Source organism: Rhinoderma darwinii, chromosome 5, assembly GCF_050947455.1.
Source record: "Rhinoderma darwinii isolate aRhiDar2 chromosome 5, aRhiDar2.hap1, whole genome shotgun sequence".
NCBI lineage: Eukaryota > Metazoa > Chordata > Amphibia > Anura > Rhinodermatidae > Rhinoderma > Rhinoderma darwinii.
Genome location: NC_134691.1, coordinates 9,347,427 through 9,365,626, shown reverse-complemented (window position 1 = coordinate 9,365,626; position 18,200 = coordinate 9,347,427). Strand labels below are relative to the sequence as shown.

The window sequence follows — 18,200 nt, the reverse complement described above, 5'->3', positions numbered from 1 at the left end:
GTACTTTACTTTTATGTTTTTATCTTTCTCTCTATCTCTGGGGGTCATTCACACTTATATATATATATATTAGTATACCGTTTTCCACTGCTGTAACATAGACATCTATTGGAGCCTTGTGGTGATAACAGTCACTGGCAGAGCTTACTAATGGAGAATAAGAACAAGTGCACCGCGCCATCATAGTGCAGGTCACCAAAACACAAGTAGTGAAATGATTAGATGTAGTGGCATACGCTCTTCTATAATGGTTGTGCGACCTCAGGCACAACGCTGATGTAGGCAGAGAGGTAAATATAAAAGTCAGCTGCGGCTAGGTCCCAAAGGGTAGCAAATGGAGATACCACAATAAGACCGCACACATTTTTGAGGTTCAGGAAACAGACCATAAGATAGTGCTTCTGACATCAAACGAAAATCAGACAGTAGTAATATAATAGACAATTTATTGTAGCTACGCGTTTCATTGCTGCACTAGCATCTTCATCAAGCCAATGGGTTTCACAAACCAACCATGACCAACAAGTCGTACGGAAATGGCCGTCCTGATATCACTAATGTATGACCAGCTTAAGACTCAGCAGCTCTGCCATATCAGGGGGCCCCCGGCGACACTGTCAGCACTGATTGGAGAGTGTCGGAGTGTTTAGGGACATGCCTCATAGACAAGGAGAATGGTAATCCTATCGGCTTTGGTCGGGCACCGCTTTAATTCCACAGGAGATTACTTTAAAATCTGCTGTTGAGCAAGTTTTTAAGTTGTAAGTGTTTTATTAAAAGAAAAAAAAATGCTTTACCATTTGGTCTCACGCAGTGTATGTCTTTTTTTGTCTCTGTATATTTTTCTCTATAGTCAGAGGGCCAACTAAGGAAAGAAAAAGAGTTTCGATCTAGAACCTGAGTAAATCCATTTCCCTGGCATTTGATCAGCTGGGTTGAGAAATACGGTGTTCCCGAAAGATCTGACCCCCGACAGATGCCCTTAGTGAAGGCGGCAGAAACCACAAGCGTTTGTCACAGAATGCTGAAACGGGTAGGAGCAAGGAGTATCGACCAGGACATAAACCACAAGGAATGGTAAGATTTATACTCGACAGGTGTTTTTCCCCCTGTTTGGACATAGTGAAGTGTGGCATATATAGCTCAGAGTTTAACCTATCTTCATATTTAACTTGGTTGGCCAACTGACAGGAACGGAACAAAAGACTCGTTCATAGAACTTAGAGAAAAGCGTTGTTATTGTTTTGTTCCATCCACTTACCCTTGTTTTTTTATTAAACTCATTTACGCTGCTCTCTAGATTTTAGAAAATTCCATTATCCGTCAGTTTTTCAACTTATGTTCAACATTTACCAAAATCTCATTGGACCTCCAGCTGGTACATAACGCTCACTAAATTTGAAGATAAAATTGACCTTGTGGCTAAAGACATGAAACCGGCGAAGTTACCTGGAATCTTGCCTTCGAGAAGACCCATATAAGATTATTTTACGAGAACATATATTGAGCCCTCACTACATAAACATCTACTGACAACCTTGTCAATGACCCCTCCCCCGACATAATAAAGTAACTCCAACAACCTCTTCTTAATAGAAGAAGAATGCTATCTGACTAACCACTTTTAATGTGTCCTCCCTCATGCGGCTATACATATAGGCCCTAATTAATGCAGTTCAGGGAAGGTAGGTAGGATTGCCCCTTCTCTCAAATGTCAGCCTCCCAAGCATCTTGGATTCAATGTAATAGTCCCAGATTACCAGCACTGTCCAGGGACATTACGCTTCCATCCCAGTAAATCGCCACTGGAAAAGGAAGTTACAAGTATGCGGGGGGGGACGGGACCTGTAACTTCCAGTTTGCTGCCGGAGAACACACAAGGAGGGTGAAGTAAGTAAGTCTACTATGGTTGATTTTAAGCAATGAAGCTGGCACATGGGGTGTTGTGAGTGACTCTGCGGGCACTGCAGCAGGCACTAGGGTTAATGTGTTTGTCATTATTGTGGTGGCATTGTGGTTGACACTGGAAAATTTGTGGCTGTCATGGTTATGAGGGAACTGCGGCTGGCCCTTTGGGCATTTGACTTTGATTATGATGGGGCATAGCAGCTTGCATTTTAAAGGGGCAACATCACTAGTACTGACGGTAATTTCATCATTGTTGTAGGGGAATTGTTGGTGGAACTTTGGGCACTTGGCCGTCATTGTCATAGGGTATTGTGGCTTACATTGTTAATGGGGCGTTGTCAATACTGCTAAGGCCACTTTCATCACTGTTTTGGTGGCATTTTGGCTGACAATAAGTATTGTGCTGTCATTGTTAAAGGGGCATTGTGGGTGGCACTTTGAGCATTTGGCTGTCATTGTCATAGGGCGTGGTGGTTTGCATTTTTATACGGGCATTATCTTTAGTTCTTGGGTACTATGTTTGTCATTCTTATGGTGAACTGTGGGGAATTGCTGCTACATGATGATGTCCTTCTGCATCATCTACAAAAACTTGACAATGGTGTCAACCATCCTTTACTAACGCCAAACCCACCTATTACCTCTCTTCCCTTCCTTAAAAAAACTATTCACCAGGCTCTTTATAACACTAGCACCCCTGTACCCCATCTCTGTCATGTCTCTACTCCCCCAGCTCCGCTTTCTGATTACTTTCTGAACAACCTTGAAAAAGACCTAACATTTTTTAAACATCTAAAGGAGAATTTGGTGATTTTTGTGGACCCTTCCATTTGATGGAGGACTTCTAGCAATTTATCTTGAGCCTCCAGAATATTATACACACGGGTCAAACAAATACTTTGCTGTTCATGACAGCCATGTAACTAAATACCATTTTAATGAAAGCTCCAGGGAGCAATTAGACAGAAAAATGAATGTATTGTACCCAAAGCTAATTATCCAAGTCTACATTTCTTCTTCTTCTTCTGTTCCTGTCCTTACTTGTGTCAGTAGAATAAATCATTCAGTGATTTTCCCCATATCTCACAACTATTAATACTCCAGCCTGATTTTCCCTTTCTCCTTATTCATTTCCATTTTCTTATATTTATCTTTCATTGCTACTGCTTTTTCAATGTAGACAGTGGATGAAATTCTCCTGAGTGTCTTTGACCCGCAGGGCACTTAACACGCGTCTTTTATGAAGCTGCCTGGTGTCTCATGTATTTTGTCCTTGCAATGAATATAAGGAGATGTATTAACTAACAAAGACTTGGGCAAGAATTTCTAACATGGTCATTTTCTTTAAAGGAGTTTTAGAGGCTCTTTAAAGAAGAACTCATACATGGAAAATCCTAGGACTTGGTAGAACAAGGATAAAAGGCCAAGTCAAGGTTTGTCCTGGTGGTGGAATTTTTCATGGTAGCATCTAAACCAGACAGAAGAGTCAAAGAGAAGGAGACAAACAATAAGATCCTTGACCTAATCAAGATGAACCTTCTACTCTAGTTTTATGTTATAGAGGACATATTATGAGAAGACCCAACTCATCGTCAAAAGGGATTGGAAACGTTGAAGGGAGAAGATGAAGAGGATGAGAAGGAACAAGATGGATGGAGACAATTATAGAAATCAAAAACATGTCCAGACATAAAAATAGTAATTTCTCAACTCGACAAGAATATAAAGTGCTAATGTATGGCATGAAATGCTCCCTCATCAAATATTAAGTGCAAATTGCTTGAGAGGGCAAAAATAAAAATGAATTAATTCAGAATTTCAAAGTATAACTGAGTACAAACCCACACAATGCAAGTGAATAATGTGACATCAAATAAACAAGACCATATGGATGTAGCCATCTTTATCTTGACTCTGATTACTTGCTGCAGCGTGATATCACACATCAAAAGCCAGTGAAAAGTCATTGAAAAACTCAAGATAAATGGATCTTGCCACTGTGTATTTAATGTGTTAAAAGTCGAGGTAAAGATGGCTACATCTGTAAGTCTAATCCAGGTGGTTCGGAGAAGAAACATCAGTCATGCGGAATGCAGAGAGTTGAGGTAGAAAAAAAAAAGGTGAGTCTGGTCAAAACATGCACTACAGCTGAGGCCCCACGAGTATCGCTGATACAGAGTTAAACTTTTCTCAGGGTAGAGACAGGTATAACCAGACCTCCATCTGAATATGTCTAAGAGACGGGTATGACCAGACCTCCATCTGAATATGTCTAAGAGACGGGTATAACCAGACCTCCATCTGAATATGTCTAAGAGACAGGTATGACCAGACCTCCATCTGAATATATCTAAGAAATGGGTATGACCAGACCTCCATCTGAATATGTCTAAGAGACGGGTATAACCAGACCTCCATCTTAATATGTCTAAGAGACGGGTATGACCAGACCTCCATCTGAATATGTCTAAGAGATGGGTATGACCAGACCTCCATCTGAATATATCTAAGAGACGGGTATGACCAGACCTCCATCTGAATATGTCTAAGAGACAGGTATGACCAAACCTCCATCTGAATATGTCTAAGAGACAGATATGACCAGACCTCCATCTAAATATGTCTAAGAGACGGGTATGACCAGACCTCCATCTGAATATGTCTAAGAGACGGGTATGACCAGACCTCCATCTGAATATGTCTAAGAGATGGGTATGACCAAACCTCCATCTGAATATGTCTAAGAGACGGGTATGACCAGACCTCCATCTGAATATGTCTAAGAGACAGGTATGACCAGACCTCCATTTGAATATGTCTAAGAGATGGGTATGACCAGACCTCCATCTGAATATGTCTAAGAGACGGGTATGACCAGACCTCCATCTGAATATGTCTAAGAGACGGGTATAACCAGACCTCCATCTGAATATGTCTAAGAGATGGGTATGACCAGACCTCCATCTGAATATGTCTAAGAGACAGGTATGACCAGACCTCCATCTGAATATGTCTAAGAGACGGGTATGACCAGACCTCCATCTGAATATGTCTAAGAGACGGGTATAACCAGACCTCCATCTGAATATGTCTAAGAGATGGGTATAACCAGACCTCCATCTAAATATGTCTAAGAGACGGGTATGAACAGACCTCCATCTGAATATGTCTGAGACGGGTATGACCAGACCTCCATCTGAATATGTCTAAGAGACGGGTATGACCAGACCTCCATCTGAATATGTCTAAGAGACGGGTATGACCAAACCTCCATCTGAATATGTCTAAGAGATGGGTATGACCAGACCTCCATCTGAATATGTCTAAGAGACGGGTATGACCAGACCTCCATCTGAATATGTCTAAGAGATGGGTATGACCAAACCTCCATCTGAATATGTCTAAGAGACGGGTATGACCAGACCTCCATCTGAATATGTCTAAGAGACGGGTATGACCAGACCTCCATTTGAATATGTCTAAGAGACGGGAATAACCACACCTCCATCTGAATATGTCTAAGAGACGGGTATGACCAGACCTCCATCTGAATATGTCTAAGAGACGGGTATGACCAAACCTCCATCTGAATATGTCTAAGAGACGGGTATGACCAGACCTCCATCTGAATATGTCTAAGAGACGGGTATGACCAGACCTCCATTTGAATATGTCTAAGAGACAGGTATAACCAGACCTCCATCTGAATATGTCTAAGAGATGGGTATGACCAGACCTCCATCTGAATATGTCTAAGGGACAGGTATGACCAGACCTCCATCTGAATATGTCTAAGAGACGGGTATGACCAGACCTCCATCTGAATATGTCTAAGAGACAGGTATAACCAGACCTCCATCTGAATATGTCTAAGAGACAGGTATAACCAGACCTCCATCTGAATATGTCTAAGAGACGGGTATGACCAGACCTCCATCTGAATATGTCTAAGAGACAGGTATGACCAGATCTCCATTTGAATATGCCTAAGAGATGGGTATAACCAGACCTCCATCTGAATATGTCTAAGAGACGGGTATGACCAGACCTCCATCTGAATATGTCTAAGAGACGGGTATAACCAGACCTCCATCTGAATATGTCTAAGAGATGGGTATGACCACACCTCCATCTGAATATGTCTAAGAGACGGGTATGACCAAACCTCCATCTGAATATGTCTAAGAGACGGGTATGACCAGACCTCCATCTGAATATGTCTAAGAGACGGGTATGACCAGACCTCCATTTGAATATGCCTAAGAGACGGGTATAACCAGACCTCCATCTGAATATGTCTAAGAGACGGGTATAACCAGACCTCCATCTAAATATGTCTAAGAGATGGGTATGACCAGACCTCCATCTGAATATGTCTAAGAGACGGGTATGACCAGACCTCCATCTGAATATGTCTAAGAGACGGGTATGACCAGACCTCCATCTGAATATGTCTAAGAGACAGGTATAACCAGACCTCCATCTAAATATGTCTAAGAGATGGGTATGACCAGACCTCCATCTGAATATGTCTAAGAGACGGGTATGACCAGACCTCCATCTGAATATGTCTAAGAGACGGGTATGACCAGACCTACATCTGAATATGTCTAAGAGACGGGTATGACCAGACCTCCATCTGAATATGTCTAAGAGACGGGTATGACCAGACCTCCATCTGAATATGTCTAAGAGACGGGTATGACCAGACCTCCATCTGAATATGTCTAAGAGACGGGTATGACCAGACCTCCATCTGAATATGTCTAAGAGACGGGTATGACCAGACCTATATCTGAATATGTCTAAGAGACGGGTATGACCAGACCTCCATCTGAATATGTCTAAGAGACGGGTATGACCAGACCTCCATCTGAATATGTCTAAGAGACGGGTATGACCAGACCTCCATCTGAATATGTCTAAGAGACGGGTATGACCAGACCTCCATCTGAATATGTCTAAGAGACAGGTATGACCAGACCTCCATCTGAATATGTCTAAGAGACGGGTATGACCAGACCTCCATCTGAATATGTCTAAGAGACGGGTATGACCAGACCTATATCTGAATATGTCTAAGAGACGGGTATGACCAGACCTCCATCTGAATATGTCTAAGAGACGGGTATGACCAGACCTCCATCTGAATATGTCTAAGAGACGGGTATGACCAGACCTCCATCTGAATATGTCTAAGAGACGGGTATGACCAGACCTACATCTGAATATGTCTAAGAGACGGGTATGACCAGACCTCCATCTGAATATGTCTAAGAGACGGGTATGACCAGACCTCCATCTGAATATGTCTAAGAGACGGGTATGACCAGACCTCCATCTGAATATGTCTAAGAGACGGGTATGACCAGACCTCCATCTGAATATGTCTAAGAGACGGGTATGACCAGACCTATATCTGAATATGTCTAAGAGACGGGTATGACCAGACCTCCATCTGAATATGTCTAAGAGACGGGTATGACCAGACCTCCATCTGAATATGTCTAAGAGACGGGTATGACCAGACCTCCATCTGAATATGTCTAAGAGACGGGTATGACCAGACCTCCATCTGAATATGTCTAAGAGACAGGTATGACCAGACCTCCATCTGAATATGTCTAAGAGACGGGTATGACCAGACCTCCATCTGAATATGTCTAAGAGACGGGTATGACCAGACCTATATCTGAATATGTCTAAGAGACGGGTATGACCAGACCTCCATCTGAATATGTCTAAGAGACGGGTATGACCAGACCTCCATCTGAATATGTCTAAGAGACGGGTATGACCAGACCTATATCTGAATATGTCTAAGAGACAGGTATGACCAGACCTCCATCTGAATATGTCTAAGAGACGGGTATGACCAGACCTCCATCTGAATATGTCTAAGAGACGGGTATGACCAGACCTATATCTGAATATGTCTAAGAGACGGGTATGACCAGACCTCCATCTGAATATGTCTAAGAGACGGGTATGACCAGACCTCCATCTGAATATGTCTAAGAGACGGGTATGACCAGACCTCCATCTGAATATGTCTAAGAGACGGGTATGACCAGACCTCCATCTGAATATGTCTAAGAGACGGGTATGACCAGACCTCCATCTGAATATGTCTAAGAGACGGGTATGACCAGACCTCCATCTGAATATGTCTAAGAGACGGGTATGACCAGACCTCCATCTGAATATGTCTAAGAGACGGGTATGACCAGACCTCCATCTGAATATGTCTAAGAGACGGGTATGACAGACCTATATCTGAATATGTCTAAGAGACGGGTATGACCAGACCTCCATCTGAATATGTCTAAGAGACGGGTATGACCAGACCTCCATCTGAATATGTCTAAGAGACGGGTATGACCAGACCTCCATCTGAATATGTCTAAGAGACGGGTATGACCAGACCTCCATCTGAATATGTCTAAGAGACAGGTATGACCAGACCTCCATCTGAATATGTCTAAGAGACGGGTATGACCAGACCTCCATCTGAATATGTCTAAGAGACGGGTATGACCAGACCTATATCTGAATATGTCTAAGAGACGGGTATGACCAGACCTCCATCTGAATATGTCTAAGAGACGGGTATGACCAGACCTCCATCTGAATATGTCTAAGAGACGGGTATGACCAGACCTATATCTGAATATGTCTAAGAGACAGGTATGACCAGACCTCCATCTGAATATGTCTAAGAGACGGGTATGACCAGACCTCCATCTGAATATGTCTAAGAGACGGGTATGACCAGACCTATATCTGAATATGTCTAAGAGACGGGTATGACCAGACCTCCATCTGAATATGTCTAAGAGACGGGTATGACCAGACCTCCATCTGAATATGTCTAAGAGACGGGTATGACCAGACCTCCATCTGAATATGTCTAAGAGACGGGTATGACCAGACCTCCATCTGAATATGTCTAAGAGACGGGTATGACCAGACCTCCATCTGAATATGTCTAAGAGACGGGTATGACCAGACCTCCATCTGAATATGTCTAAGAGACGGGTATGACCAGACCTCCATCTGAATATGTCTAAGAGACGGGTATGACCAGACCTCCATCTGAATATGTCTAAGAGACGGGTATGACCAGACCTATATCTGAATATGTCTAAGAGACGGGTATGACCAGACCTCCATCTGAATATGTCTAAGAGACGGGTATGACCAGACCTCCATCTGAATATGTCTAAGAGACGGGTATGACCAGACCTCCATCTGAATATGTCTAAGAGACGGGTATGACCAGACCTCCATCTGAATATGTCTAAGAGACAGGTATGACCAGACCTCCATCTGAATATGTCTAAGAGACGGGTATGACCAGACCTCCATCTGAATATGTCTAAGAGACGGGTATGACCAGACCTATATCTGAATATGTCTAAGAGACGGGTATGACCAGACCTCCATCTGAATATGTCTAAGAGACGGGTATGACCAGACCTCCATCTGAATATGTCTAAGAGACGGGTATGACCAGACCTCCATCTGAATATGTCTAAGAGACGGGTATGACCATGCCTTCCAAGGTGAACATCGAAACAAATGAGATGATAATGATGATAAAAATGTTAAAATCTAGGACACCTTTCAGGTCTTTGTTTTTTCAATGCAATGTATTTATTTTGTGATAAAAAAAACTTTTGTCATTTATTTAATTAAAAATAAGAAAATGCTGTTTCTCTTTGCAACTTTTATGTATTAGGCCGGGTTCACACAGAGTTTTTTGCAGGCAGAAAATCTGCCCCAAAATTCCGTTTGGAATTTTGAGGCAGATTTTGCTCTGCTTGCACGCCGTTTTTCGCCCACGGCCATTGAGCGCAGATGGGCAAAAATGCCACAAAATACGCTTTCTCTGCCTCCCATTGGTGTTAATGGGCGGGTCAGAGGCATAAACGCCCGAAGATAGGACATGTCCCTTCTTTTTCCTGCAGGAAAAAAAATGTGTAAAAAAACTCTGTGTGAACGGACCCTTACAGAGCATAGAAACTGCAGAATCCCGTTCACAGCTGAATCCGTCAGTGATCTGCTCTGAAGGCTCAGCTGACAGCGACATCTGTGATCTTCTAAGCTCAGTTCTGATCACGTTAAAGTGGATCCAATCAAGATCATAACTTTATTGTACAGATCAAGACGAGTGTGGGGGAGACATAATATGTATATATTTTAGCTCTTTTCAGAACTTTTTTAACAATAAACTTAATAATGTTTTTAAATTATATTTATAGTATTTTTTTAATGTTTATTTTATTATTTTATAAAAAATTTTTTAGTCCCATTAGAGGACTTTTACTTTTAATATTTTTTGGTTTTAATAATGTACTGTCATATATTTATATGATAGTACAGGGTGGGCCATTTATATGGATACACCTAAATAAAATGGGAATGGTTGGTGATATTAACTTCCTGTTTGTGGCACATTAGTATATGGGAGGGGGGAAACTTTTCAAGCTGGGTGTTGACCATGGGGGCCATTTTGAAGTCGGCCATTTTGTATCCAACTTTAGTTTTTTCAATGGGAAGAGGGTCATGTGACACATCAAACTTATCGAGAATTTCACAAGAAAAACAATGGTGTGCTTGGTTTTAGCGTTACTTTATTCTTTCATGAGTTATTTACAAGTTTCTGACCACTTATAAAATGTGTTCAAAGTGCTGCCCATTGTGTTGGATTGTCAATGCAACCCTCTTCTCCCACTCTTCACACACTGATAGCAACACCGCAGAAGAAATGCTAGCACAGGCTTCCAGTATCCGTAGTTTCAGTTGCTGCACATCTCGTATCTTCACAGCATAGACAATTGCCTTCAGATGACCCCAAATATAAAAGACTAAGGGGGTCAGATCGGTAGACCTAGGGGGCCATTCTTCTGCGGTGTTGCTATCAGTGTGTGAAGAGTGGGAGAAGAGGGTTGCATTGACAATCCAACACAATGGGCAGCACTTTGAACACATGTTGCCGGGGCTTGCAGGGAGAGGACAAAGGGAGACCCCTTTTAAGGAAGGAAACGGGGAAAACTCTGATCCCGAACGATCAATCACAGCCACACTACTGCTCTTGATGGTGTGAACACCAATGACGCACATGTACGGCATCATGTGCAAACTGAATCGCGTCAATGGTGTACATACACGCCATCGGTTGTTATGGGGTTAAGGTGTCAGTGTAGGATTTGTTTTTATTTTTAGCGCTGCTCATAACCCATTCAAATATTCATTATAGCATTTGTAGGGTACCTATTACCTGAGAAAACGTCTGAAATATCTCAGGTACATCGCTGGAAGAAAGGCTCAGCTGAGCGCCCCTTTGCCTCTTCCTTTGGTTGATATTGGGAGAGGCAGGGTTAATACAAACCATAGAATTGCCCCTGCGATAGGTACCCTTTACGATTTACCAAGCGATCAATCATACATATGCAAAAACTTTAACAAACAAGATCGCTGCCGGCATTATGAGACAAGATTTATGATTGTAAAGTACTGTACTTACTTTAGAACCAGATTGTCCTTGTGGGCCAGGAGATCCACGTTCACCCTACATGAAACATAAATAGATGTATTATATTAGTTTTGGTGTAGAAGGAGCTTACTTTTAATTTTTTTTATTTATTTAATTTAAAATTCACTCATTCACCTTATTTATTCATTTTAATGACAGTAAAGACCCTATTACACCGGTGCAGCGAGCGCCGATCAACGAGACCTTGTTGATCGGTGCTCGTTTGCTCCTGTCACAAGGAGCTTTGGATGGGGACAAGTGGTCGTTACTCCGATCGCTCGTCCCCATACATTATTATCATATCGGCAGCGCGTCTCCCAGTTTACTGTTCTATTAACGCTTGTCTGCCCAATAATCGCCCAGTGTAAAACCCCCTTAAGGCTCAGGGTAGACAGGGAAGACATGATATTTATCTTCCCTGCATTGTTCTATATAAAGTAACAGGTAAAGCTGGCCATAAATTTAATCATTATCGATAACAATCCAAATGGTTTGTCATGCAATCTATGGTGCCCCTATGCATGCCCCTTTCCCGATGAGCATTACAAAAAAAATGTTTATAGCCATGTTAAGTGATCTATAGACAAGGAAATGCAGGAAAGACACTGATAATGTCTCCCCAGCATTCCCACTGATGTCATTTTTGTTAAATCCAGCATATTATTTCATAATACTAACGCGGCTGGCGGAATTGCATACTTTTATGTAGACACTGCTTTGTGGAGATAATGTTCTATGGCGGGTCACACTTATGATTCCCATGCCACTGCGGGATAAGTGTTGTCTGTGGTGTTTAGAGTCGAAGACCCAATTACAGGTCAACCAGTGAGTAAGTGGAGAGAGAGAACGTCAGTATCTCTTCATGTCAATTCTACTAAAACTTACCCTTTCACCATCCTTGCCTCTTCCTGGTAGTCCGGGCAAACCGGCTAAACCAGCCTCTCCAGGTGCGCCCGGTGGTCCAAGTTTTCCTTCTCTGCCGGATTCACCCTTAGAAAAAAAAAAACACATATTTCTGAGTTAACAATGTAGTGTAGTTGTGCTCTGTCTGGTTTAGAAAACCCATTTTTAGTAACCATATTGGTCTACAAAGAACTTATATCTCTTTGGAGGACCTGACACCGCTGTACATAACACGGCAGCCCATTGATTTTAATGAGGACTGTGCAATTCTCTATTTCTCCTGTGGTGGCACTGCAGGAAAATTGAACACTTGCAGATTACAGCTGATTGTTGGGGGTCCAAGCAGCAGGTCACATGAGATCATCTTATTGTCGGGAAACCTGCTAACAAAACGGGCCTGGCATATATCAAGGAATAGACTATTTTACACAGCGTTGCTGACAAGTCTGACTTGTTCTAAGACACATACACTCAACATCAACTTCTACATTCCCAGTTCCCCTCTCGCTTTACAGGAAACAGATGGGGAGATTTAGCAGGTGTCATCTGATTTGATGAACTTTTCATTTTCAATTTTAGTTGAAGTATCTGGAGAACGAGAAGACATCGCCCAGATGGTAAACCTCCCGCTTCTCCGCAGTCTCTACCTCTTGTGCTGGTTATATTTACTGTTCAATTCCTTGTTAAATAAAATGATATCTATTCACCTTTTCGCCCTTCTGTCCGTCTTTTCCTGGCAAACCGGCATCTCCTGGGATTCCCTTTAAAAAAAATATATTGGAATCATTATTATAACTGGGTTTGGTTGGATTGTGCAAATCATGGGACAAGATCTGACCATTATCTGGATACACTGGGAGGATTTATTTGACTTTATATGATTATGAGCAATCAAAGACTCACCTATAGGGGTTTTCCGATAAATTGCATTTATCACTTATCCACAGAATAGGTGCAACTGGGATTGTTAGGGGCACCACTGCACTCCCCGTTTTTAATCACCACACGACTGTGGTTAGAAGGAGTTTAATGGAGAGAGGGACAAGCACTCGCCCTAGCATTCAAGTTTATAGGACTGGTGGAGACAGTTGAATGCAGCGACACCGCACATGCTCGAATGCCGCTCAATTCAAACTCCTTCTCACTGCGATTCTGTCGTGAGAAGAAACGGGGGGATTCGTGACCCCTGTTCTAGTCATCAGTTGTGGTCTCAACAATGAGGCCCTGATACATTTATCACCTGTCCTGTGTATAGGTGATAAGTCTCACTTAAAGGGTGGATAATTCAATGCGTTGAAAAAGTTGGTCAGATTGATTTAGTTAACCACAAACGCAATCTTTTCCTAATTTGGATACATTTAGTTGTTAAAGCGGTAGTCACAGATTAGGAAAAAACACTTTTTTTTATAGAAACAGCGCCACATCTGTCCATAGGTTGTGTCTGGTTTTACATCTCATCCTCATTCAACTGTGTGGAGCTGAACTGCAATACCACACACAATCCATGGACAGTTTCTAGGAAAAAGCAGATCCTTTTCCTAATCCTGGACAACCCCTTTTAGTGAACCAAATTAAGAGTGAGTATTAGGGTATGTGCACACGACCTCTTTTCTGGTGTAATGGAGGCGTTTTACGCCTCAAATTACGCCTGAAAAGACGGCTCCAATATGTCGGCAAACATCTGCCCATTGCTTGCAATGGATCTTACGATGTTCTGTGCAGACGAGCTGTCATTTTACGTGTCGCTGTCAAAAGACGGCGCGTAAAATTACGCCCGCGTCAAAGAAGTGCAGGACACGTCTTGGGACGTAATTGGAGCCGTTTTTCATTGACTTCAATGAAAACCAGCTCCAATTACGTCCGTAAAAGACGCTGCGAAAAACGCGTGCACTTGCAAAAACGTCTGAAATTCAGGAGCTGTTTTCTCCAGCTCCGTAATTTCAGACGTATTTGGCGTTGTCGTGTGCACATACCCTAATACAGAAGAATACAGCTCTACTATCATACAAAGCATGAACACTCATAAGCATTTCCAGGTCATTCCTCCTTGGGTCCAATGAACCCTACACCCTCATCCGTTACCATCACATTGCCCATCTTAAAAGAACTTGACCTTCCATAGACTTTTATACCATGTCAATGAGTGGATCTTCGGCTTTTGCCTCCACCACTGATCCTGATAATGAGCCATTCCTGGTCACAGCCAGCAATGGAGTGATTCCTCTATATACTGTCCTTCATCTAAATCCCTAGACCTTCAGACCGTGGACCTTCACTGGTCGAATAGTTGATATTTCGTAAAGGTCGATTATGGGATAACCTCTCTAAAGACCTAAAATCCATGGGTGGATGTCGAGAGTTCGACAAAGAGATGTATGTGGAGCCTAATACTGATATAAATGAACTGTTCTCATCAAGTTGAAGCTATTTGTAGATGTGAGGGTCTACTTGTTGAGTTACAGCCCCACGCTCGCTTTTTCCATTTCCATGCTTTATATTCTAAATATACGCTTTATAACAAGTCTCCATCTAACATATGCTGCAGCTTAATAGCATGACCTCGATTCCAGCTCTGTCATGTAGCATGCCTCCATGAGCCTCTTAATCGGTTCAGGAACGGGCCATTTTGAGCCTTCAGGACCAGACACCATTTAGCCATTTTTAGCACGCGTTAGTTAAACTGGTATAACCTTTTTATTTGTTGGACTAGCGACGTGACATGCTAGAAGTGTAACGAAAATACTAAAAAATAAAATAGAAAATATATATGACAAACAATAAAAAATAAAATGATAAAGTATAGAATAAATAATTCTACAAATATTAAATGGAAAATTATTAACATTTATTTTGGGTCTGGCAGCAAAAGGTTTACCAAGTGTATGGCTATACAATAAATGATCTATTCACAGATGTCATAGGGCTAACATACTGCAGTCTTTTTGAGGGACTGGCTGTGGGGTCTTTGGCAGCCCCTCGAATGAATGCCCTGCTCTGCATATAGAGGTGGTTCTGAGCGGAGGACCCCTTCTATGACGTTTATATGCTGTAATAGGGCACATGGAAATGGGATATCTTCATGAGGCAACCCCAAAGAGTGATTGAATTATGGATAGGTAAAGAATATACATAGCATTGTACTTATGCATGAAGTGTTGTTATCCTGGAAATACTTACCACATTCCCTGGTAATCCCCTGGTTCCAGGTTGACCCGCAAGGCCTGGTGGACCCTGGTGGTAAGAAAGTGCAGATTAATAAGGTCAACTGTATTAGAGACGAGTGGTTGTCACTAAATAGAGAGACAGTAAGCACCCAGGTCTATTCAACATCTGACACTACTCATGTTAATGCCATCCCCACAGTGAGGTGGGCAAATCTTACCTATCTACGATGTGCCCACTGGTCTTCATGTTGTCAAAGTGATTGTCCAATATGGAGGACAAATTAAGATACCATCCAGTCCTGATACAGACAGATCAGGACTTCATGGTATATGAAGCTGCCTCAACCAATCCGGTGGCATCTGCCAGTCCTCACCCAGCCCGCTAAAAAATGGCAACCCATGCAGCAGAATCCAGGAGAGTCCTACAGATAGGGGTGGACCTGACTGTACAGTCTGTCAATTGTTAATGTTATTGGGAATCAATAGACGTTCCCTAGGAGTTTCCCATTATGATCCAGCTATAGAGATGAGTCAATCGATTCTACACTATTTCCCAAAAGTTTCAAATTTGTCGAAATACTAAACTTTCGAGTTTGTGGCGCACGAATTGTGGCAAAATGACGGTTTTTGGCCGCTTTATATATAATGTTTTTTTAATTAGAGGTTTAGGGGATATATGGCACTTCTGTGTTTAGATGTTGTGCCCCGGTATATTTCAACTTGAAATGCCGCCCACTGATTATCCAGGTCTTCTCCCCGGGCCGCTGATGGAGGGACACGTGACGCGGCCCTGCCAATCAGCTTCTCCTAACGCAATGCACATGCGCTGCTTCCCGCTAGCTTCGTATGATACCTTCAACAGCACACCAGGAAACTAGCGCAGGCGAAGTGCAATACAACAGAAGACGCTGATGTGCGGAGTCTCGTCACGTGTCCTTCCATCAATTTATTCGAACCAAATTGAATCAGATAGCCAATTTGACCGAATCTGACCCGAAACTAATTTTGGGAAATTTGCTCATCCGTATCCAGCAATCAAAGCTTGAACTTTCTAGTTTTATCTCAGTAATAAATAAGGAGATCTTAAGATTTACTTACGACTTCTCCTTTAGATCCACGTTCTCCTTTGGCTCCTTCTTGACCGTTTGGACCCTGTATTGAACACATATGAAAATTGCGGTCAGCATTACAAAGATCTATAATCCAATGCCACGGTAGTCTGAATTGTCATGATGATTTCGAGGAAAAATTCAGGGAAAGTTAATTGCGCACAAGTTGGACCAGACACTGTGGGGTCCTCTTCTATCTCCATCCTAGGGTGAAGACATTTCTAATGTTCCCGCAGGGGCTTCCAGCTATTTTAGTGATGAGTTTTCTAGGGGCCCATATCCTAACCTGGGCCCACAATCTACCAGATGATAGTTTTGCATTGTTGTCTATGTGATGACATCTACAGCAGTGGTCTCCAGCCTGCGACTCTCCAGCTATTGTGAAACTACTATTCCTAGCCTGTGGCTGTCAGGGCATTCTAGGAGTTGTAGTTTCACAACAGTGGGAGAGCCACATGTTGAAGACAACTTCTTTATACAATATCAAGATTAAACAAAATGCTGCTGTTCACCTATGTTGCTGTAATGACGCGGAAGGGAGACAGACAGGTGAGCCCTAATCTACCCGCCACTCAGTCCCTGCCTACTTGCAACGGCCCATCCTAGGCAACGGCGTACAACTGGGCGACGGTCCCTACGCTCAATAAGTGCACAACAGACAAACAGACAAGGGTACACAGAAGCTAAGGGAAATGGGGCAGTTGCCCATGGCAACACCGTGAGGAACAAGAGTAGTGAACGAGCCGAGTCAAACCAGGAGTGTACGAGGCACCAAACGCAGAGCAGGAGAGTAGTCAGTAAGCCAGGGTCAATATGAAGCAGGGACAAATAGATCAAGCAGCAGAGCCAGGAAACAGGAGAATCACAGGCAAAGGAGGAGCAGGAAGTGAAGGTATAAATAGACAGAGGGCGGGAGCTAGCTCCGTCTGTCCAGGCTGTGATAGGCTCTCCGACTCCTCAGCCTCCCAGCCTGATTGGTAGAAGGAGGGGTCACTCGATCAGACTTAGGAGCAGGTGCAGACTGACTAACCACGGGCGTCGACACAGAAGCTGTGTCTGGCAGATCCTTTACAGTTGCACTGGAAGTCCATGGACCCCCCAAAAGTATGAGTCCAGTTGCAACTACTACTCCCCCTATGGGTATGTCACTGTTCCTAGGAAGTCATACTACTACTCCCCCTATAGGTACGTCACTGCTCCTAGGCAGTCATACTACTATTCCCCCTATGGGTACGTCACTGCTTCTAGGCTGTCATACTACTACTCCACCTATGGGTACGTCACTGCTCCTAGGAAGTCACTGGTAACATACATGGCACTGGTAACATACATGACACTGGCAGCATACATGGCACTGGCAGCATACATAGCACTGGTAACATACATGGCACTGGTAACATACATGGCACTGGCAGCATACATGGCACTGGCAGCATACATAGCACTGGTAACATACATGGCACTGGTAACATACATGGCACTGGCAGCATACATGGCACTGGTAACATACATGGCACTGGCAGAATACATGGCACTGGTAATATGCAGAATAATATCGCTGATGCTTTGTCACATTTT

The 18,200-nt window shown here is 42.9% G+C and overlaps 1 protein-coding gene across 1 annotated transcript in view; it reads right to left on the bottom strand.

Annotated features, from left to right (window-relative positions):
• COL22A1 (collagen type XXII alpha 1 chain) overlaps window positions 1–18,200 on the bottom strand; it is a 229,320-nt gene that overhangs the window by 56,490 nt on the left and 154,630 nt on the right. Inside the window, exons 33-37 of the mRNA XM_075827932.1 lie at window positions 16,612–16,665; window positions 15,527–15,580; window positions 13,057–13,110; window positions 12,332–12,436; window positions 11,438–11,482 (exon numbers count right to left, since the gene is read on the bottom strand). Of these exons, the coding sequence (XP_075684047.1) occupies window positions 11,438–11,482; window positions 12,332–12,436; window positions 13,057–13,110; window positions 15,527–15,580; window positions 16,612–16,665 (312 nt within the window). The remainder of the gene's footprint in view (window positions 1–11,437; window positions 11,483–12,331; window positions 12,437–13,056; window positions 13,111–15,526; window positions 15,581–16,611; window positions 16,666–18,200) is intronic.